A 17,383-nucleotide genomic window follows, 5' to 3' on the forward strand; every position below is an offset into this window, starting at 1 on the left:
AAATGTTGGGTTTCAAACCTGGGACAAAAGGCTGAGGTGTCTATTTAACATATCAAAGCAGACTTGGCCACCAGATTCTCCCAGCATCCCTCAGTTCCTACCTGTGACAGGGCCCTCCTGGCTGGAATACCCACCCACCCAACCACCCTAAACTTTTCGAGCACAGGGGGCTGGGCCACTCTTTTCTTTTCAAATATTTGTTTATTATGTATACAGTATTCTGCCTGCAGGCCAGAACAGGGCACCAGATCTCATAATAGATGGTTGTGAGCCACCATGTCGTTGCTGGGAATTGAACTCATGACCTTTGAAAGAGCAATCAGGGGTCTTAACCTCTGAGCCATCTCTCCAGCCCCCGCTCTTTTCTATATAATCCAGACATTGTGGTTCCCCACTCTCCTTGCACCTCTGGACCCTTTGGCTGCTGTACCTCGGTTCCCTATTCTCCCTTCTCTCTTCCCCTTCCCCTCTCCCACATGACACAGCTCAGTCTGTGGGACACAGCGCAGGACCCTCCCAGATATCTCTGCCCCTACGATACTCTCCCACATAGCTACAATAAACCTTCTCCTCCATCATACTTAGGAATGGTCAGTTTCCTTTCCTTTTATTTCTTTATTTCATTCACCTGTTGCTTACACCTGGGACCAATCATGCTTCTTTTCCTTTTTATTTTTTCTTTTTCTTTTTTCAATTCAGTAAACACCTGTAATAGCAGCAAGTAAGAAGACTGAGGACAAAGTGTTAAAGTAACTTTTGTTTGCCTCATTGTCATTCTGGAAGCTTCTAACCTCCACACAATCTAATCTAGGCCTAGAATGCTTTCATCCTGTCCTCTGAGACTTACTGCTAAGTAAGCTCACCCTTTCTAGTTCTTTCTGAATTGTGGCTGGCTGGTACAACTCAGCTGTTCTGGCTCAAACTCCTCTCCAAGGTGACTGATCCAATCCAGCGCCTCTCAGTCTTTGTCTGAACTGCTCTGCTTGGCCCTATGCTAACTTTGGCAATCTGTTCTAATCTGGGTTCTTCTCATTCTCTGGCTCGTTCTGTCTTCACCTTTACACTGCAGTCACACACACAAGAAACCAAGAGAACAACAAAACAACAGCAAATAACTTCTGTTGTTTGATGGCCAATAAGAATGACTTTTATGGAGCTGGAGAGATGGCTCAGAGGTTGAGAGCACTGTCTGCTCTTGCAGAGGTCCTGAGTTCAATTCCCAGCAACTGCATGGTGCCTCATAACCATCTGCAATGAGATCTATTTCCCTTTTCTGGGGGTTAGGCACACATGCAGGCAGAATGGGATAAAAGACATGCACCACCACGCCTGGAGATAAATCTTTTTTAAAAATTACTTATATTTTATTTTTTTATGTTCTATTTATTTATTCATTCATTATTTATTTGTTTATGATAGGATCTCATTGGGTAGCCCTGTGCCCAGCTTTTTGTCTCTTCAACCTGGCTCTGTAAAACTGTCCTGGTAAAACTGCCTCTGAATTCCATGAACTCCACTCCACTGCACTGCCTCTCAACTACAGAGTAAGTCCAGGACAGCCAAGGCTACGCAGAGAAACCCTGTCTCGAAAAACAAAACAAACAAACAAACCAAAAACCAAAAAAAAAAAGCCCAAAATGTTGTTTTGTTACTGTCTTGTGGTTCTTTTTTTTTTTTTTTTTTTTTTTTTTTTTGTGACTGCAGTACTGGGTACCAAGGGAACCTCCTGCTAAACTTTTACTGCAGTTATGAGAGGGGGTTGGGGAGAGAGACAGAGACAGAGACATAGAGACACAGAGAGACAGAGAGAGAGAGAGAGAGAGAGAGAGAGAGAGAGTAGGAGGAGGGGAGAAAAGAAAAGAAAGATGCTGCTGTGGAGCAGACACAACCCGATGGGGTGAGACAAGGACGGCAGCCTAGGCCTCGGTGATGCTCTGACCACGGCTGGGGTCTTATCTTGGTCTGTGTTGGCTGTTGCAGTTTCCTCCTCTGTTAATCTGGGGTGATACCGCTGTAAAACTGCGTGATATCTGTGCCTCTCTCACAGAGCTCGAAACACCATTAAACCCATTAAGAGCAGGAGGGGCCCTTGGCTGTCGGGCCAACCACTTTAGCAACACCACAGGAAAAGACTGTGAGTACTGAGCCCTAGCTCACAGGGCGGGCTGAGCAAAGCTGGCGTGGGCAGTTCTGGGGTAGCCAGGTCCCTGTTGCTGCTGAGCAGCTGCCTCAGGGTTAGAGGTCAACTCCTCCTCTCCCGACACTGCTGGTAGGATGGGGGCTTGGCTTGCCCAAGCTCCCGGGATCTCTTCCAACATTGAGCCCCTGGGCTTTCAGGAAAAGGTTCAGCTTAGAGGCCATTGTCCAGATGAGAAAAGTATCGGGGAGGTGGGTGGGACAGGAAGAAAGTGGGGGCGGGGCACAGCTTTGTTCTCAGAGTTCCCTGTCGGGAGGGGGAGGGCGGGAAGCGGTTTCCAGATCTGGTTCAGCCCCACATACCACCTCCTGCAGCTCTCTGCCCCTTTTGTTTGCCTCACAACCCTCTCAAGGTTCTTCTGAGCCTGTGCAAACCGAGCTCTTTGTGTCGGGCCGTCAAGAATGTATGGAAGTTCCCCGAGTGACTGAGAGTTGTTTTGTTTTGGTTTTTGAGACATCGTTTTACTATGTAGCTCTTGGCTGGCCTGGAATTCAGAGAGATCTGCCTGCCTCTGCTTGCTTCCTGATTGCTGAAATTAAAGGTGTGCACCACCATTCCCGGTCCTAGAGAGGAGTTCTTTTACTAATCCATAGTTGACACAAAAAACATGATGTGGGAGATGCACTGAGGGCATAGACCTCAGTGAAAACTGGCCACACAAACTTGGTAACCTCGGCAAAGATGGCGAAAGTAGGGCCTGTAGGGGCTAGGGAATTGTCCCTCGCATTATGAACATGTTCGTGTAGCTCAGTCGTGAGTGGAAAACAACCTTCTCCAAGCTTCCTAGAGTGGAGACCCACCTTCGGACTACAAGTCCCAGCAGGCCCCGCACTACTGCACATGCGTGACTGGGGCCCCCTGGCGAGCCTGGCGAGCCCGGGGGCCCGGTCCTCGCCCATTGTCTGGCGAGCAAGGGGCGGCACGGCACGGCGGGCACGCTCACGTCGTGGATCGGGCGGGCGTCCGTGGCGTCCCGCGCCTCCGTGAAGGCCCCGCCCCGCGCCTCAGGACCGGCGGGGCCGGGCGCATCCCGCGGCGGCGGTGGCGGCGGCGGGCACAAGATGATGAAGTTTCGGTTCCGGCGGCAGGGTGCCGATCCGCAGCGCGAGAAGCTCAAGCAGGAGCTCTTCGCCTTCCACAAGGTGCGGCGGCCGGGGCGGGCCACGGCGGGCCGCCTCTGCCCTGCAAGCTCCGCGCTGCTCCGGTGTGCCTGCTTGGGGTCTCAGGCTGTGCCCTGCGTCGCGCTGTGCGCTTTCTGGCTCCTCTTATTTCTCTGCTCCTGATCTCTGAACCCCTGATGTTTCTCTGGGGTGTCCCTTGGGCTCAGTGGAGTCCCCCTACCTATCTGCCTTTCACTCTTGGCCTCTCTTTTTCCTTTCTTTCTTCTTGCCTCTCTTCTTTCTTTCTTCTTTTCTTCTTTTTTCTTTTGGTGTGTGGCCCGCCTCGGCCGAGGGGCAGGCACCCAAGGCCAGGTTTTGTTTTTCTTTAACTCCTAGGCGGGCGAGAGTGGGAGAAGTGGGGGTTGGTGGGGGTGGGGCTGGGAAATCCCAGCGCCGAGTTTCCACCCTTCTCCCGAGGCTCTGCCCTGTTTTGGGGTCCCTAGTCTAGGGGATGTGCGGGTCTGTGTGCCCAACTATAAATTCAAACCGTGGTGCCTCAGTTTCCCCCGCCATGATATGAGACCAGTTTCCCTCTTGTAGATTCTGGATCTCCTTGCAACTAGGCCAGGCGGCCGAATCTTACTAAAGTTGGAGAGACTGTGAGGGCGAAAAGAAACCCTGGGAAGGGCCTCAGCCTCCACCTCCCCAGCAGTGACCAATATAGAGCCTTGCAAGGCTACCTCTGATTCGTAGTGGTGGGGCTCGGATTGGGTTGGATGTGCACTCAGTGTGCACTCTGTCATTAAGGATTGGCTTTCTCATTTCTATTACACACATGAAAAGAATTGAGATTCAATCCAGAGTGGGACACTTTTCTTTCTTGCCTTGCTGTGTAATGACAGTCGAGTATGGGCCCGGAGTTTTGGGGCAGCTGCTACCCTCCTAAACAGAACTTAGGGGCCCTGAACTTCTCTTAGGAGCCATGTTTCAGGGGAGGTCCTGCCATGGCTCATTTCATCCTGTTGAGGTCCCAGGCAGCGCTGATGGTGCTGTCAGGGCTCACCGACACTGTGACTAAGAACCTGCCAGCGAGACCTGTGAGGAGAGGCTCCTCAGATGTGAGCCTCTGCTTTTGCTGGTGTGGCCATGAGGGTGAGCCCCATGAAACAAGAAGAAAATGAGTCTCAGCCAGTGAGTGGGGGTCTGTAGTGAGGACCTGCACAGATGTGGTGATGACGCACTGCGGGTCGCCTCCCCTTGGCTGGTGCGACAGTGGGAACAGTTGAGGAGGCTAGGGCCTGATGGGAGTGGGGCAACAGTGATGGGAGCTAGCTAGGTCATCTTGGGGAAGAGGAGCTGTTAGATCTCTAGGGAAGAGGCCTCAGATTCTTGAGCTTGGGCTTGTGGTCCAGGGTGAACACCCATTTTCTTTTAACTCTGCCTGTTGGGTTCAAATTCAGCTCAGACTGTAGGTTGCCTGTACGATGGGCATCCCATGCTAATTTGATGGGCATCCCATGCTAATTTAGTCTGGATCCCTGCCTCCTCGGTGCTAGGGACACAGTGGAATCCAAAGGAGACAGCTCTTCATTGAAGGAGGTGGCTTATTCATTGGGAAAAGGACCAGGACGAAAAGCCTACACAGAGAAGTGCAGTATATGTCAGTTCACAAGATTGGCTAGTGCTAATGATAAACCATGGTGTGTGTGATGAGTGTGTGGGAGTGTGCACTGCGACGATGATGTAGACAGGACCTGTTAGGGAGGCCTTGTAGAGTTGCCAGTGTGGTGGGGGAGGGGGCAGAAGGAGTGCAGGAGAAGCTGCCTAGGAAAAGAGCAAAGGGCTTTGGGGTGGGGGGTGGGCGAACGGAGATGCCCAGAGAGGAATCATGTAGTGAGGACTCTGGCTTTGGCCGAGGATCAGCAGAAATCTCCTGGAGGGCCCCACGTGGAGGAGGTAGGGATGGCTGGCTGGTTTTCCATAGGTAGCCGCCTCTTGAGTGAGCACTGGTCCAGGCAGGCGTTGTTTAGGCCTGGAGCAGGGTGTGCGAAGGCCAACTCCTGTGTGTCTTAAAGCTAAGACAGTAAAAGCTCAGGAATTGATTGGATTTGAGGTGCAACGGACAGGCACTAAATAAGGGATTTAGCCTTCTCTTCCATAAGATGAGCCTGATGGTGCCCACTCAGGACCGTGGGGACTTGCCTTGCTGTCTTGTCCTAGTGTCTCCTGGACACTGGACTGCAAGCCTGGGGCTAACTGGAGGGGTCAGGTCCAGACAGGGTATGGCAGTACTATGGGAAAGGGAATTCCCTTACCAGCTCAGGGATGGGGAGGGGTTGGTGGCCCTACTCTCTTCAATGGGTTCACTGTCACTGCAAAGTTTAAGCAGGCCGGATGGAGTACTGTGACCAGTCCAAGAGTGCATAGTTAAGTTCTGCCACACCACCTATCCAGAGGGCTGTTCCCACAGGGATGGCCTGTTTTATTTATGTTTTTATTATTTCTGAGACAGCATCGCACTGTGTGGCCCATGCTATCTTCTAGCTCAGAATCCTCCTGCCTCAGCCTTCCAGATGCTAAGATTATAGCCGTGTGCTCCAGTCTCCATTTGACATCTCATGAGGGTATTCATGTCCCTACCACACTTGGTACTTGATGGGTGGGCCAGTGGGAGGAAGCACGGCCACACCAACGTGAGGCAGGGTGCTGCGCTTGCTTCACAGAGAGCAGAGAAGCAGGCAGGGCACATCATCGCTGACAGTGCCCAGGCTAGCCCCTCTTCTGATGGCGCTGGGCTGGGATTCCTGCTCTCTGGCTCTTTCCACGTGGGGAGGTAGGCAGCACCTTCTGGGCCAAGCGGAAACAGAAGTCCCAGGGTGTGTTGCCCATGTCGCCTTCTCCTTCCTCACAGACTGTGGAGCATGGCTTCCCCAACCAGCCCAGTGCCTTGGCCTTCGACCCCGAGCTTCGCATCATGGCTATCGGCACCAGGTCTGGGGCTGTTAAGATGTATCCTTTGCGGCCATGGCACTCAGGGATTGTGAGGACCTTCATGCTGGGTTCCTAGTGTGCCAGGTGCTTCGTGGAGATGGCCGAGTGTGTTGGAGCCACTGAAGAGGGTGGCTGTGCCTGCTTGCCCATGACTCCTTTCAGAAATGATCCGGTCTTTTTGTTGGGAGATGGGTGATTGCAGTGGACGTCAGGTAGCAGCGACCACAGCTATACCTTGCAGTCTTTCAGCCTGCCAATTCTTAGGTGACCCTACCATCACGTTGGCAAACTGTGACTGGGGCAGTTAGGGTTAGCCTATGGGCCCTGGTGAGAGGGTGGTGAGCCTGTGTGCACACACAGACACAAAAACACAAGTATGAAGATCCATGTGTTCAATCCAGGGGACGAGGGCAGTGCCAGGCTCAGCATGGTGAGAGTGACACTGCCCCTATTGGACCCTGATGCTGCACAGTAGACCGACTGGGCTGTACAAAGCAGGCATTTTCCTGCCGTCTCGGGAGGGGGTGGGGCAGCAGGCTGCTGAGTGAGTGTCTCCTTACCCTGGAACTACCACCCTAACCTGCCTTCAGGAAAACTGAGGTGCGAGGCCTGGCTAGAAGCAGCTTGGTAAAGGTGCTTATCTCTCTCACCTCACTCACCCAGACAGAGCTAGGAGCACTAGGTCGGGGTGGGAATACGGCTCATTGCTTATGAGCTGGTGTCTCGTGTTAGGGAATGTGCCTGGATGGATGGGGATGTCCTTCCCTCTGTGGTGAGACAGTGAGTAGGCTTCCACCCCACCTTCCATTGCAAGCCCTGTGGGTGCTGTGCTGCCAGTCCACTTCTGAGGCCTTGTACTGTTTTGTTTTGGGTTTTTGTTTTGTTTTGTTTTGTTTGGCTTTTCAAGACAGGGTTTCTCTATGTAGCCTTGGCTGTCCTGAACTCCCTTTTAGACCAGGCTGGCCTGGAACTCGCAGCGAGCCACCTGCCTCTGCCTCCCGAGTGCCGAGATTAAAGGCCCTGTACTGTGTTAGAGGTGTCCACATCAGAGTGGCCAGTCTTCACCTCCAGGTGCTTGGCGCTGTCCTTGTGGAAACTGGCTCCTCGTGCTTAGTACAGATGAGGAGGCCTTTCTCGTCCCTCTTTCCTTTAAATTCCTACAGCCTTGAGCCCGCCCCAGGGTTGGGAAACTGAGGCTGGAAAGTGCCAGCCTTGGTCTCTAAGCCTCCCTTCCCCCTGCAGGGCAGGCTCATCTCCTGGGAGACCCTGCCTCCCGCCAGCTGCCCCTGCCCTCTCTTTGTCGTCTTTGCCAGGACTGCAGGGAGTCCCAGCTCAGTACCCAGGCAACCGCCCCTGCCCTGTCACTGGGACAACATCCCTGACTCATCTTAGTTCTCCTGGGCCCCTTCCGGCTTTGCTGGCCACCATCGATCCTGGGGTTGCTGCGTCTCAGGGCACTTGCTCAAGCAGGTGACCAGTCTTGTAGCGTGTTCATCTGTAAGATGGGCAGTGGAAGCTGCTGGCTGCCTGCTGTGGAGGTTGGGATTCTTGCCCTCAGTTGGGGTTGTTTGATCCAGTGTTGCTCTGTTCTGCCTAGGCCTGTTTAGCCTCTACTGCAAGGTGCTCGGTCCACGCAGGTTGCTCCAAGGCCCGGTGTGTACCACCCTGGAGCCACAGTGCTGAGCACGTGTTTGTTCTTGCTCTATCCGCACCGGCTTTCTGAGTTTGAGTTGTTAGCTTGCTGTACAGATGAGGGCTTGAGAGACCTACAGCAGCACGCTACTTTGGGGGGCGGCGTGTAGAGTCTGGGCACCTTGGGGACGCACAGGAGCAGCGTTGCTTCATGAACGGGGCTCATCAGGAGACCGCTGGACTCCTGGACGGGCAGGGTCTTGGGAGAGGCCTGTCAGAACCGTCCTGGCTTGGCCTGCGTGTGTTTGTCCTTGACAAGTCACCTCAGCTATGGTGCACCTGGCGTGGAATTCACAGGCCTGCATCGGGACACAGCCACCGTCACCCAGATGCACTTCCTGCCTGGTCAGGTGAACATCTGCCCTCCTTCACCAGCACCGGGTGGTCCCCATCCCAATGTCCTCCTCCCCTCCAGGTTATCCCCACTTTGGTCTCTGCTCCCCCCACTCAGGGCCGCCTCTTGACACTGCTGGATGACAGCAGCTTGCATCTGTGGGAGATCGTCCATCATAGTGGCTGTGCCCACCTGAAGGAAGGGCTCAGCTTCCAGCCACCCAGCCGGCCCGCTTTTGACAGTGCCAGGTACTGGAAGTCTAGGTTGGGGCTAGCCACCGGCTAGGGGTGATAGAGAGAGCCTCTGAGCCCACTCAGGGTGGGGTGTGGAAGCCTGCCTGGGTAGGGCCTTGCTTCACAGCAGTACCCTTTGAAGTGAAGGTCAGAGGTGTGACTAGCTGAGTCTCAGGCTAGTAGGCAGGGTCTATGCTTCCCACTGTGGGAGCTTTCAGTTTTGGGGTCCCAGTGAATAAAATATGTTATATATCCAACTCCTTAGCAGGCTGGCATTGTACTCTCTAGGCATTTGGGACAGTTCTGTGACAAGGTGACACGAGCAGAGTCTCAGGCTAGTTTTGGTCTCCAGCCTCAGTCTCTCAAGTGTGGGGCTACAGGTGTGTGCTCCCATGCTTGGCCTTCCTGCTGGTTTCTTGAGTTTGGATAGGCCACGTCACCGTTGGTAGTTGGGAGGGTTCTCCGGGGTACACTCAGTGAGGTGCACAGCAGGCCAGGCTTCCCAGGTAAAGGACCTGGCCCTCAGGCCTGCTGGAGATGGCTGGGATGGGCTAGTCCTTGAGCACAGGTTAGTCCCTAGGCTGTCCCCGTCACTGTAGGCAGGGACTGGAGGGGCCCCTGGGTACCCTGGCTTGGGCAGTGTTCTATTAGCCTGAGAGTGGCCCAGTAGTAAGAGGAGCTGTGAGTCCTTTGAGACCTGGGGAAGATTTTTTTTTTTTGGTCCCTTTCTTTGCTGGCATGCTGGGGGATAATTGAGTGGGTTAATTACACTGCATATTGCCTTCCCAGGGTGTCAGCCTGTGCTGTGAACAGGCCCTGTGACTGCACAAGAGAGCCCAGAGAGAGGGTTCAGCCCATCCTGCCTTCCCCAGCAGAGGGGTGGGCTCACCTTACTCACTTTCCCTCTTGCCTGCAGCGCCCCTGCCAGTTTGACCCGTGTCACTGTGGTCCTGCTGGTAGCTGGCAACACAGTGGCCCTGGGAACTGAGAGTGGCAGCATTTTCTTCCTGGATGTTGCGACCCTGACACTGCTTGAGGGGCAGACTCTCAGCCCAGATGAGGTTCTGCACAGGTGAGCGGCAGGTGAGCAGCAGGCAGGGGGACCTTCCCATTCCTGGGGAGTTCTCCTGACTCTGGGCCACTCTCTGCAGTGTGCCCGATGATTACCGTTGTGGGAAGGCCTTGGGCCCTGTGGAATCGCTCCAGGGACATCTGCAAGACCCCACCAAGATCCTCATAGGCTATAGTCGGGGCTTACTGGTCATCTGGAGCCAGGCTACACAGTGTGTGGATCGCATTTTCCTGGGGAACCAGGTAAGCAAGGGAGGCCTGTGAGCCCCTCCCTCCAGGCCCTTGTACACACCTGCTGGCTCACCATGCCATCCTATCCTCGTCCGTAGCAGCTGGAGAGCCTGTGTTGGGGGCGTGGTGGCAGCACCGTTATCAGCTCACACAGTGATGGCAGCTATGCCATCTGGCCCACAGACACTGGCAGCCCCCCAACGCTGCAGCCCACTGTAGTGACCACACCCTATGGTGAGCACTGGGGAGGCTTGAGCCGAGGGTGGGACTGGAGGACTGTCTGGCCTTGATGAGGGTACTGCCTAGCCAAATCTATAGAAGGAGACTCCGGGGGGTATTTGCTGGGCATGGGCCATACTTTGGGGAGAGGCACATGGATGAGGAATTGGGAGGTCTGACACTCTCCCCACCCCCAGGCCCTTTCCCCTGCAAGGCCATCAACAAGATTCTGTGGCGGAGCTGTGAGTCAGGGTAGGTAGAGGGGGCGGTGTGGGAGGGGCTTGTCTGGCTGGGGACTAGAGGATTAGGCTCTGGGTGTAGCGGGGTGAAGCCCTTACTGGGTTATCCAGCGTGTGCCCAGTTCTCCAGGGGCTCCTGGTTCACGTGGCATCCCTCCCTTGCAGAGACCACTTCATCATCTTCAGTGGCGGCATGCCTCGTGCCAGCTATGGTGACCGCCACTGTGTGAGTGTGCTGCGAGCAGAGACACTGGTGACCCTGGACTTCACCTCCCGCGTCATTGACTTCTTCACAGTGCACAGCACACAACCTGAGGATGGTGCGTACCCCACCTCCCTCACCCCAGTGAGCCCATTGTGGCTGGAAGCTGAGCTCGCTCACTCACTCACTCGCCCAATTCCACAGAGTTTGACAACCCCCAGGCCCTAGCTGTGCTTCTGGAGGAGGAGCTGGTGGTGCTGGACCTGCAGACACCAGGCTGGCCAGCTGTGCCTGCCCCTTACCTGGCCCCACTGCATTCATCAGCCATCACTTGCTCTGCCCATGTTGCTAATGTCCCCAGCAAGCTGTGGGCCCGCATCGTAAGAGCTGGTGAGCAGCAGAGCCCACAGCCTGCCTCCAGTGCCTTGGTGAGTGTGGCTGTCCTGTGACCCAGGAGGGCTGGTCAGGTGAGGGCTGTTGCTGGTGGAGGGTAGCGTCCAGCCCAGACTGGAGATGGGAACATGGTGGGCGTCTGACCAGATGAGGGAAAGCGTCATCTTAGCTTCAAGTGCTCATCTTTGTTGTCTTTCGTAGAGCTGGCCCATTACTGGGGGCCGGAACTTGGCTCAGGAACCCTCTCAGCGTGGGCTGCTCCTGACCGGGTAGGTGTGGGGTGTGGGCTATAGACAGGGCCCTGTGAGGCCTTATTTGCTTCTTGGATGCCCCAGATTCTTTGGGTGCTAAAGTGCTCAGTGACTCAGGCTTGGTCGTAGCAAAGTCGGGTTGCTCCTGTAAGGAAACCTCCCTACATTCTGGCTCAAAGCCCTGCCCTGCACTTCCTCTTGGCCTTGGACTGAGTTCCAGCCCAGCCCAGGCTCCACCCACTTGGCTTGCCTGTCATGGACTGGAAAATCTGGGTTGGCCTCTGCTGACTCCTCCAGTCAGGTGCTGGAAAGCCAGGCTAGGTCTGGGCACTGGTGACTCAGGCCTTAGTAACAGCCTTGCCCCTCCCTCCTGCCTGTCTTGGGACCCTCAGGCCTCTGAAGGCAACTTGCCTCTTCCTGTGGAGAGCTTATTATGGCCTCAGGGATGCTGGAGAGCCTGAACCACGTCACTCTAGCTCCTCAGCTACCTGGGCGTCTGTCTGTCTTGAGAAAGCTGTGTCCCAACCCTAGTTCTGTCTACTCTTCTCCCCCTCCTCCCCCCCACGCCCTGCTTCCCCCTGCTTTTGCTGCCCAGCCTTCCCACTGCCTCCTTGGGCCTTTTGCCCTTCCTGGGTTCATGGCATATGCTGTGACTTCTGAGTGCCCGTTGTCCCCTCTGCCATCTCCTAGTTGTCAGGGCGGTCATCCCTTCTCCCTCCAACCCGTTCAGAGGGCGCTCAGGCCATGAGATATGTGTATAGTCTGGCATGCAGTGTGCACTGAGTACCCACTTCCTGCACAGTGGCTCCAGCTAGTGCTTGGCATATGCAGTAGCACCTATAGTGGCCACTGGAGGAATAATCTAGAAGGTGTGGATCTGACACTCAGCCTCTCCACAGCCATGAGGATGGCACTGTACGGTTCTGGGATGCTTCTGGTGTGGCGCTAAGGCCACTCTACAAACTGAGCACAGCTGGCCTCTTCCAGACGGATTGTGAGCATGCTGACAGCCTGGCTCAGGCCGTGGAGGATGACTGGCCGCCCTTCCGAAAGGTGCCTCTCCCTTCCCTCCCCTCAGGCCTGGCCTTTGAACTTAAGTTCTGCACAGCAGCAGCATCGCATCTTGTCCCCTCAGGTGGGCTGCTTTGATCCCTACAGTGATGATCCACGGCTGGGGATACAGAAGGTTGCACTTTGCAAGTACACAGCCCAGATGGTGGTGGCTGGCACTGCAGGCCAGGTATGGTTGGTGTCCCCAGGTGTGGCTACGGGGGAGGCTTTCTGCAGGAGGTGGCCCTGTAGGGTGTGGTGAAATGGAACCAAGACAGGTGGTAGGTCAGAGTGGGAAAGTGAAGCCGGGCGTGGTGGCGCAGGCCTTTAATCCCAGCACTCGGGAAGCAGAGGCAGGTGGATTGCTATGAGTTTGAGGCCAGCCTGGTCTACAAAGTGAGTCCAGGACAGCCATGGCTACACAGAGAAACCCTGTCTTGAAAAATAAAAAAATAAATAAATAAATAAAGAGTGGAAATGAAGCACTGGGTATGGTTGGCAGGGTGAGGACCAGTGGGAAGTGGGAGGAGCTATCACTTGAGGAAGGGTAGCGGAACCACAGAGACCTGAGGCTGGCCGAGGAATATGGGTATGAGATGTGCTCTGCAGTAGCAGAGCCTACTGGGTCTCAGTCACTGACTACATTTAGTGCCTGACCGTGTACAAGGTGTTTAGTGTTTGCTCCTTGCTTAGTGGGAGACAGACTCAGTAAAGAGTCAAGGGCTCCAGGAGGGCAGGGGCCAGCCCATTTTTAGGTCACCAGTTTCTTGGTGCTCAATGCAGCCTTTGGCATATAGTAGGTATTCAAAGGGTACTTGCTGGTGGGTGAATGAAGACATTATGGGCCCACTCTGGCAGTGTCTGGATAGGGTCCAGCATGCCCTTCTTCTGCTGAGTCTGCTTCCTGTTGGGCTGCAGGTGCTGGTGCTGGAGCTCAGTGATGTGCCGGCAGAGCAGGCCGTCAGTGTGGCCAGTGTGGATCTCCTTCAGGATCGTGAGGGCTTCACGTGGAAGGGCCATGAGCGGCTGAGCCCGCACCCAGGGCTGCTGCCTTGGCCTGCCGGATTCCAGCCCCGCATGCTGGTGCAGTGCCTACCGCCCGCTGCCGTCACCGCCGTCACCCTCCACGCTGAGTGGAGCCTCGTGGCCTTTGGGACCAGTCACGGCTTTGGCCTTTTTGACTACCAGCGCAAGAGCCCTGTGCTGGCCAGGTAATGTGGCATGAGGTGGGCAGCCAAAACCCTGAAGACGGTCTGGGATTCAGTTTCTTTTCAGAGCTTGGTGTGGCAAAGGCAGGCTGATTGGAAATGCCCCTTATAACCTCTCTCATCCTGTGAGAACTCTCAGCCACTCCAGCTGCTGTGGCCACAAGGCCTAGCACCAGGCTGCTCCGGCTTGGTGACCTGGGCTCTGGTATCTGGCTTCCGGTAGCAGGAGTGTAGTGTAGCTCCACAGCACAGCTGGCCCTATCATCCCCAGGTGTACCCTTCACCCCAATGACTCTTTGGCCATGGAGGGGCCACTGTCACGGGTGAAGTCCCTCAAGAAGTCATTGCGACAGTCATTCCGGCGTATCCGTAAGAGCCGTGTCTCTGGCAAGAAACGGTCTACTCCTGCCAGTAGCAAGGTGAGCTGGGACTGGCTGCCATGTCCATGCCCTGGCCCAGAGGCCTCAGGTTTGTTCAGTTGCCGTGCTCCTGTCGTGAGCCGGGGAGCAGGTGCAGGGATGGCGATGCCTCCTGGGTACTGGGCACAAAGGGCTCTTAGAGCACATCTGAGGCCCTCTGGCTCATCCAGTTGCAGGAGGCCAACGCACAGCTGGCAGAGCAGACTTGCCCACACGATGTGGAGATGACACCTGTGCAGCGTCGCATCGAGCCTCGATCTGCTGATGACTCCCTTTCTGGCGTTGTACGCTGCCTCTACTTTGCTGACACATTCCTTCGAGATGGTGAGGCCAGGGGAGGGACAGGGGCTGGAGAGGTTAGATGGCCTCTGTGTGCTGGTGGGGGAAGGGGCGTTATGAGCACCCACTGTGTTCTGAGCTACACTGTGGGACTCCTTGGCCACCTGGATAGCTTCCTATGGGGACATATTTTGGGGGGTTGTTGAGTGGGTTGTATAAACAGCAAAGGAGCCGTGATGAGCTGGACAGGGTTGGCTCACCCAGGCCCTGGTCCTGCCCATTCATTCAGGGACTTGGCATCGACTCTGTGGTAGAAAGTCCTCTTTGTGCCTTGGGTTTGTTAGTGGCTCTTTTGTTTTGTTTTTTTGGTTTCTGAGTCGAGACGGTTTCTCTGTGTAGTCTTGGTTGTCCTGGACTTGCTTTGTAGACCAGGCACCAGACTGGCCTTGAAGTCACAGAGATTCTCCTGCCGTGGTCTCACCAAGTGCTGGGATTTCAGGCTAGTGGCTCTTTGGTAGTTTGAAACACAGAAAATAGTGTGCAGTCAGCCACATACTTCAGCCGCCACCCCCAGGTATCTGCTACCATCGTATACCCTCTCCACACTTTAGAGAGCAAAGATAGTCCAGTAGACAGGGCCTCACCATGTAGTTCTGGCTGCCTGGAACTTGCTATGTAGATCAGGCTGGACTCCACTCACAGAGATCTGTCTCTGTCTCCTGAGTACTGGGATTAAAAGAGTGCTACGATGCCCAGCCTTGCTGGAGGGCACTGCACTTGCTGGAATCAGTTGAGGGTGTAGTTGATGGGTTGGTAGTATCAGGGACTAGTCTGTGGCCCTGATACCTACCTTGAAGATGTCTTAAGGTGGCTTGTGAGTCTGGTTTCTCAGACTAGTGGGTTAAGGCCACATAGCAGGTGTGAGAGAGGAGGGAGCACCACTCCCTACAAGCAGCTGGGAAATGAAGGTACAGGTGAGAGGCTGGTCTGTGAGGAATGGGGTTCATCAGGAGGCCCCCCTCACTTTGCTTGCCCCCCACAGCAACCCACCACGGGCCCACTATGTGGGCAGGCACCAACTCGGGCTCTGTATTTGCCTATGCACTGGAGGTTCCAGCAGCCACAGCAGGTGGTGAAAAGCGGCCTGAGCAGGCAGTGGAGGCTGTACTGGGCAAGGAGGTACAGCTGATGCACCGGGCACCTGTGGTGGCCATCGCTGTGTTGGATGGGCGTGGCCGTCCACTGCCTGAGCCCTATGAGGCTTCCCGGGACCTGGCTCAGGCGCCCGACATGCAGGGTGGGCATGCTGTGCTTATTGCATCTGAGGAACAGTTCAAGGTGAGCATCGATGGATGGTGCGGACGGTGCAGATCCATCTAGGCCCCCATCTTGGACCTTTTAGAACCCCTGCTCTGCCCATTTTCCCTACCTGCTGAGACCTAAATCCCTCACATTCCACCAAAGAGCCTTCAGCCAGTGGCAGCCCCTCAAGAGTCTGGGTGCACGCTAGACCTACCAGGTTCCCGAGGCTTTCTACCTTAACGCCTTCTCCAGGACTCCCATGGGAACTCCTTGAATCCTTACAGTACCAGGCATAGAACACACGACTGTCTAGTTAATCTGGCACGGGCAGGGACAGCACACCATGAACCCTGGGCTGGGTCTATAGGAAGGGCTGACTGGTTGCACAGTTGGGCTGAGGCCTGCAGGCCTAGCTGGGTGTCTGCAGAGGAGCTCTATGGTTAGGGCAAGGCTGGGCCTAACTCACTGGCTGTTTGTTGCCAGGTGTTCACACTACCCAAGGTGAGTGCTAAGACCAAATTCAAGCTGACTGCCCATGAAGGCTGTCGTGTGCGGAAGGTAGCCCTGGCTACATTCGCCAGTGTGATCTCCGAGGACTATGCTGAGACCTGCCTTGCCTGCCTCACCAACCTGGGTGATGTTCATGTCTTCTCTGTGCCTGGCCTGAGGCCTCAGGTGCATTACGCCTGTATCCGAAAGGAGGACATCAGTGGCATCGCTTCCTGTGTCTTCACACGCCATGGCCAGGGTGAGCCAGGACAGGGCCTGGGAACAATTGCTGGGTACAGCACAAAGCCCAGGCTCGTGCTGGCCAAGGGTAGGGCAGCCTCTCTTCCTTACACGGTCCTCCTCTCCTGCGCACAGGCTTTTACTTGATCTCTCCGTCAGAATTCGAGCGTTTCTCCCTGAGTGCTCGCAATATCACAGAACCACTCTGCTCCCTAGATATCAGCTGGCCCCGAAATGCCACCCAGCCCAGGTAGGTGAGGAGTGGGCCCCATAGCCACCTGGGTTCTTCACTCCCAGGGGTTAATGCCTATTTCTGGTTGGGGGATGGGGTGTAGCGCCTGCAATAGTCCCCATTACACTCACAGCCATTTCTCTAGCCAAAGGCTTGAAGAGTCACCGAAGCTGAGCCAGGCTAATGGGACCCGGAGTATTATTCTGGCCCCAGAGAGCTGTGAAGGAAGCCCCAACTCTGCCCACAGCAAGCGAGCTGGTGAGAAGGCTCAGGGTCGGGCACCCATTGGCTGTGAGGGTACTTGGGGGAGACGGGTCAAGACATAAGCTTGGTGCCACTGGGCCAGGGCTAGAAGTGGCCAGTGCCTGTGTGTCTGCATGCATGTTCTGCAGTGGGCTGTTAGGCCAGGTCTCTGGGTGCACAGTAGACGCTGAGGAGCATTTCTTCCAGCAGACACCACAGAAGCACCCGAGGCCACACTCTCACCTGTGTCCATTGACTCAGCTACGAGTGGGGATACCACGCTGGACACGACAGGAGACGTCACAGCGGAATATGTGAAGGATTTCCTGGGGTGAGGCCAGCTGCTCTCTCCCAAGCCTCCATCCCCAGGGCAACTCGGGGTCTTGCCACCGCAGCTCTCCTGAGGACTCTGAGAAGAGCCCGAGGACCCTGGGAGCAGATGAGACCCGAGCCTACACTCTTCTGATTAAATGAGGTGCTGCGGGGGCAGCCAGGCCTTACCACACAGCAGCTGCCATTCCTCGCTCCAGCGGGGACCCTGGCAGGGCTCTAATGCTGTCACTCCAGGAAGACTAGCTGCCAGAGGCTTAGAGACCCACAGTCACGGTCATCAGTGCTATGAAGGGGCTGGCCTGTCAGCCTTGAGGTGCTCCTGGGCCACCTGTGTCCTGTGGGCGTAGGAGTTGAGGCTCATCCTGTTCACCGAGCCCATGTCACAGGAGAGTCACCGAGGCAGATATGCCCGTTGAGCCAGCACATGGACTGTAT

At 55.4% G+C, this 17,383-nt stretch overlaps 1 protein-coding gene across 1 annotated transcript; it reads left to right on the forward strand.

Moving 5' to 3' along the window:
- The first annotated feature begins 3,174 nt into the window (after positions 1-3,174).
- On the forward strand, positions 3,175-17,267 carry Llgl1 (LLGL scribble cell polarity complex component 1). The gene is made up of 22 exons (XM_051167584.1): positions 3,175-3,339; positions 6,209-6,306; positions 8,249-8,330; positions 8,432-8,562; positions 9,464-9,619; positions 9,699-9,861; positions 9,948-10,083; positions 10,266-10,320; positions 10,473-10,627; positions 10,714-10,937; positions 11,104-11,171; positions 12,053-12,206; positions 12,289-12,393; positions 13,122-13,414; positions 13,683-13,830; positions 14,001-14,154; positions 15,152-15,447; positions 15,895-16,159; positions 16,276-16,390; positions 16,518-16,630; positions 16,826-16,946; positions 17,011-17,267. Exons 1-22 carry the CDS (start codon positions 3,259-3,261, stop codon positions 17,087-17,089), a joined length of 3,192 nt encoding a protein of 1,063 aa, XP_051023541.1. The 5' UTR covers positions 3,175-3,258; the 3' UTR covers positions 17,090-17,267.
- Positions 17,268-17,383: the final 116 nt, after the last annotated feature.

This window comes from Acomys russatus, chromosome 25, assembly GCF_903995435.1.
Source record: "Acomys russatus chromosome 25, mAcoRus1.1, whole genome shotgun sequence".
NCBI lineage: Eukaryota > Metazoa > Chordata > Mammalia > Rodentia > Muridae > Acomys > Acomys russatus.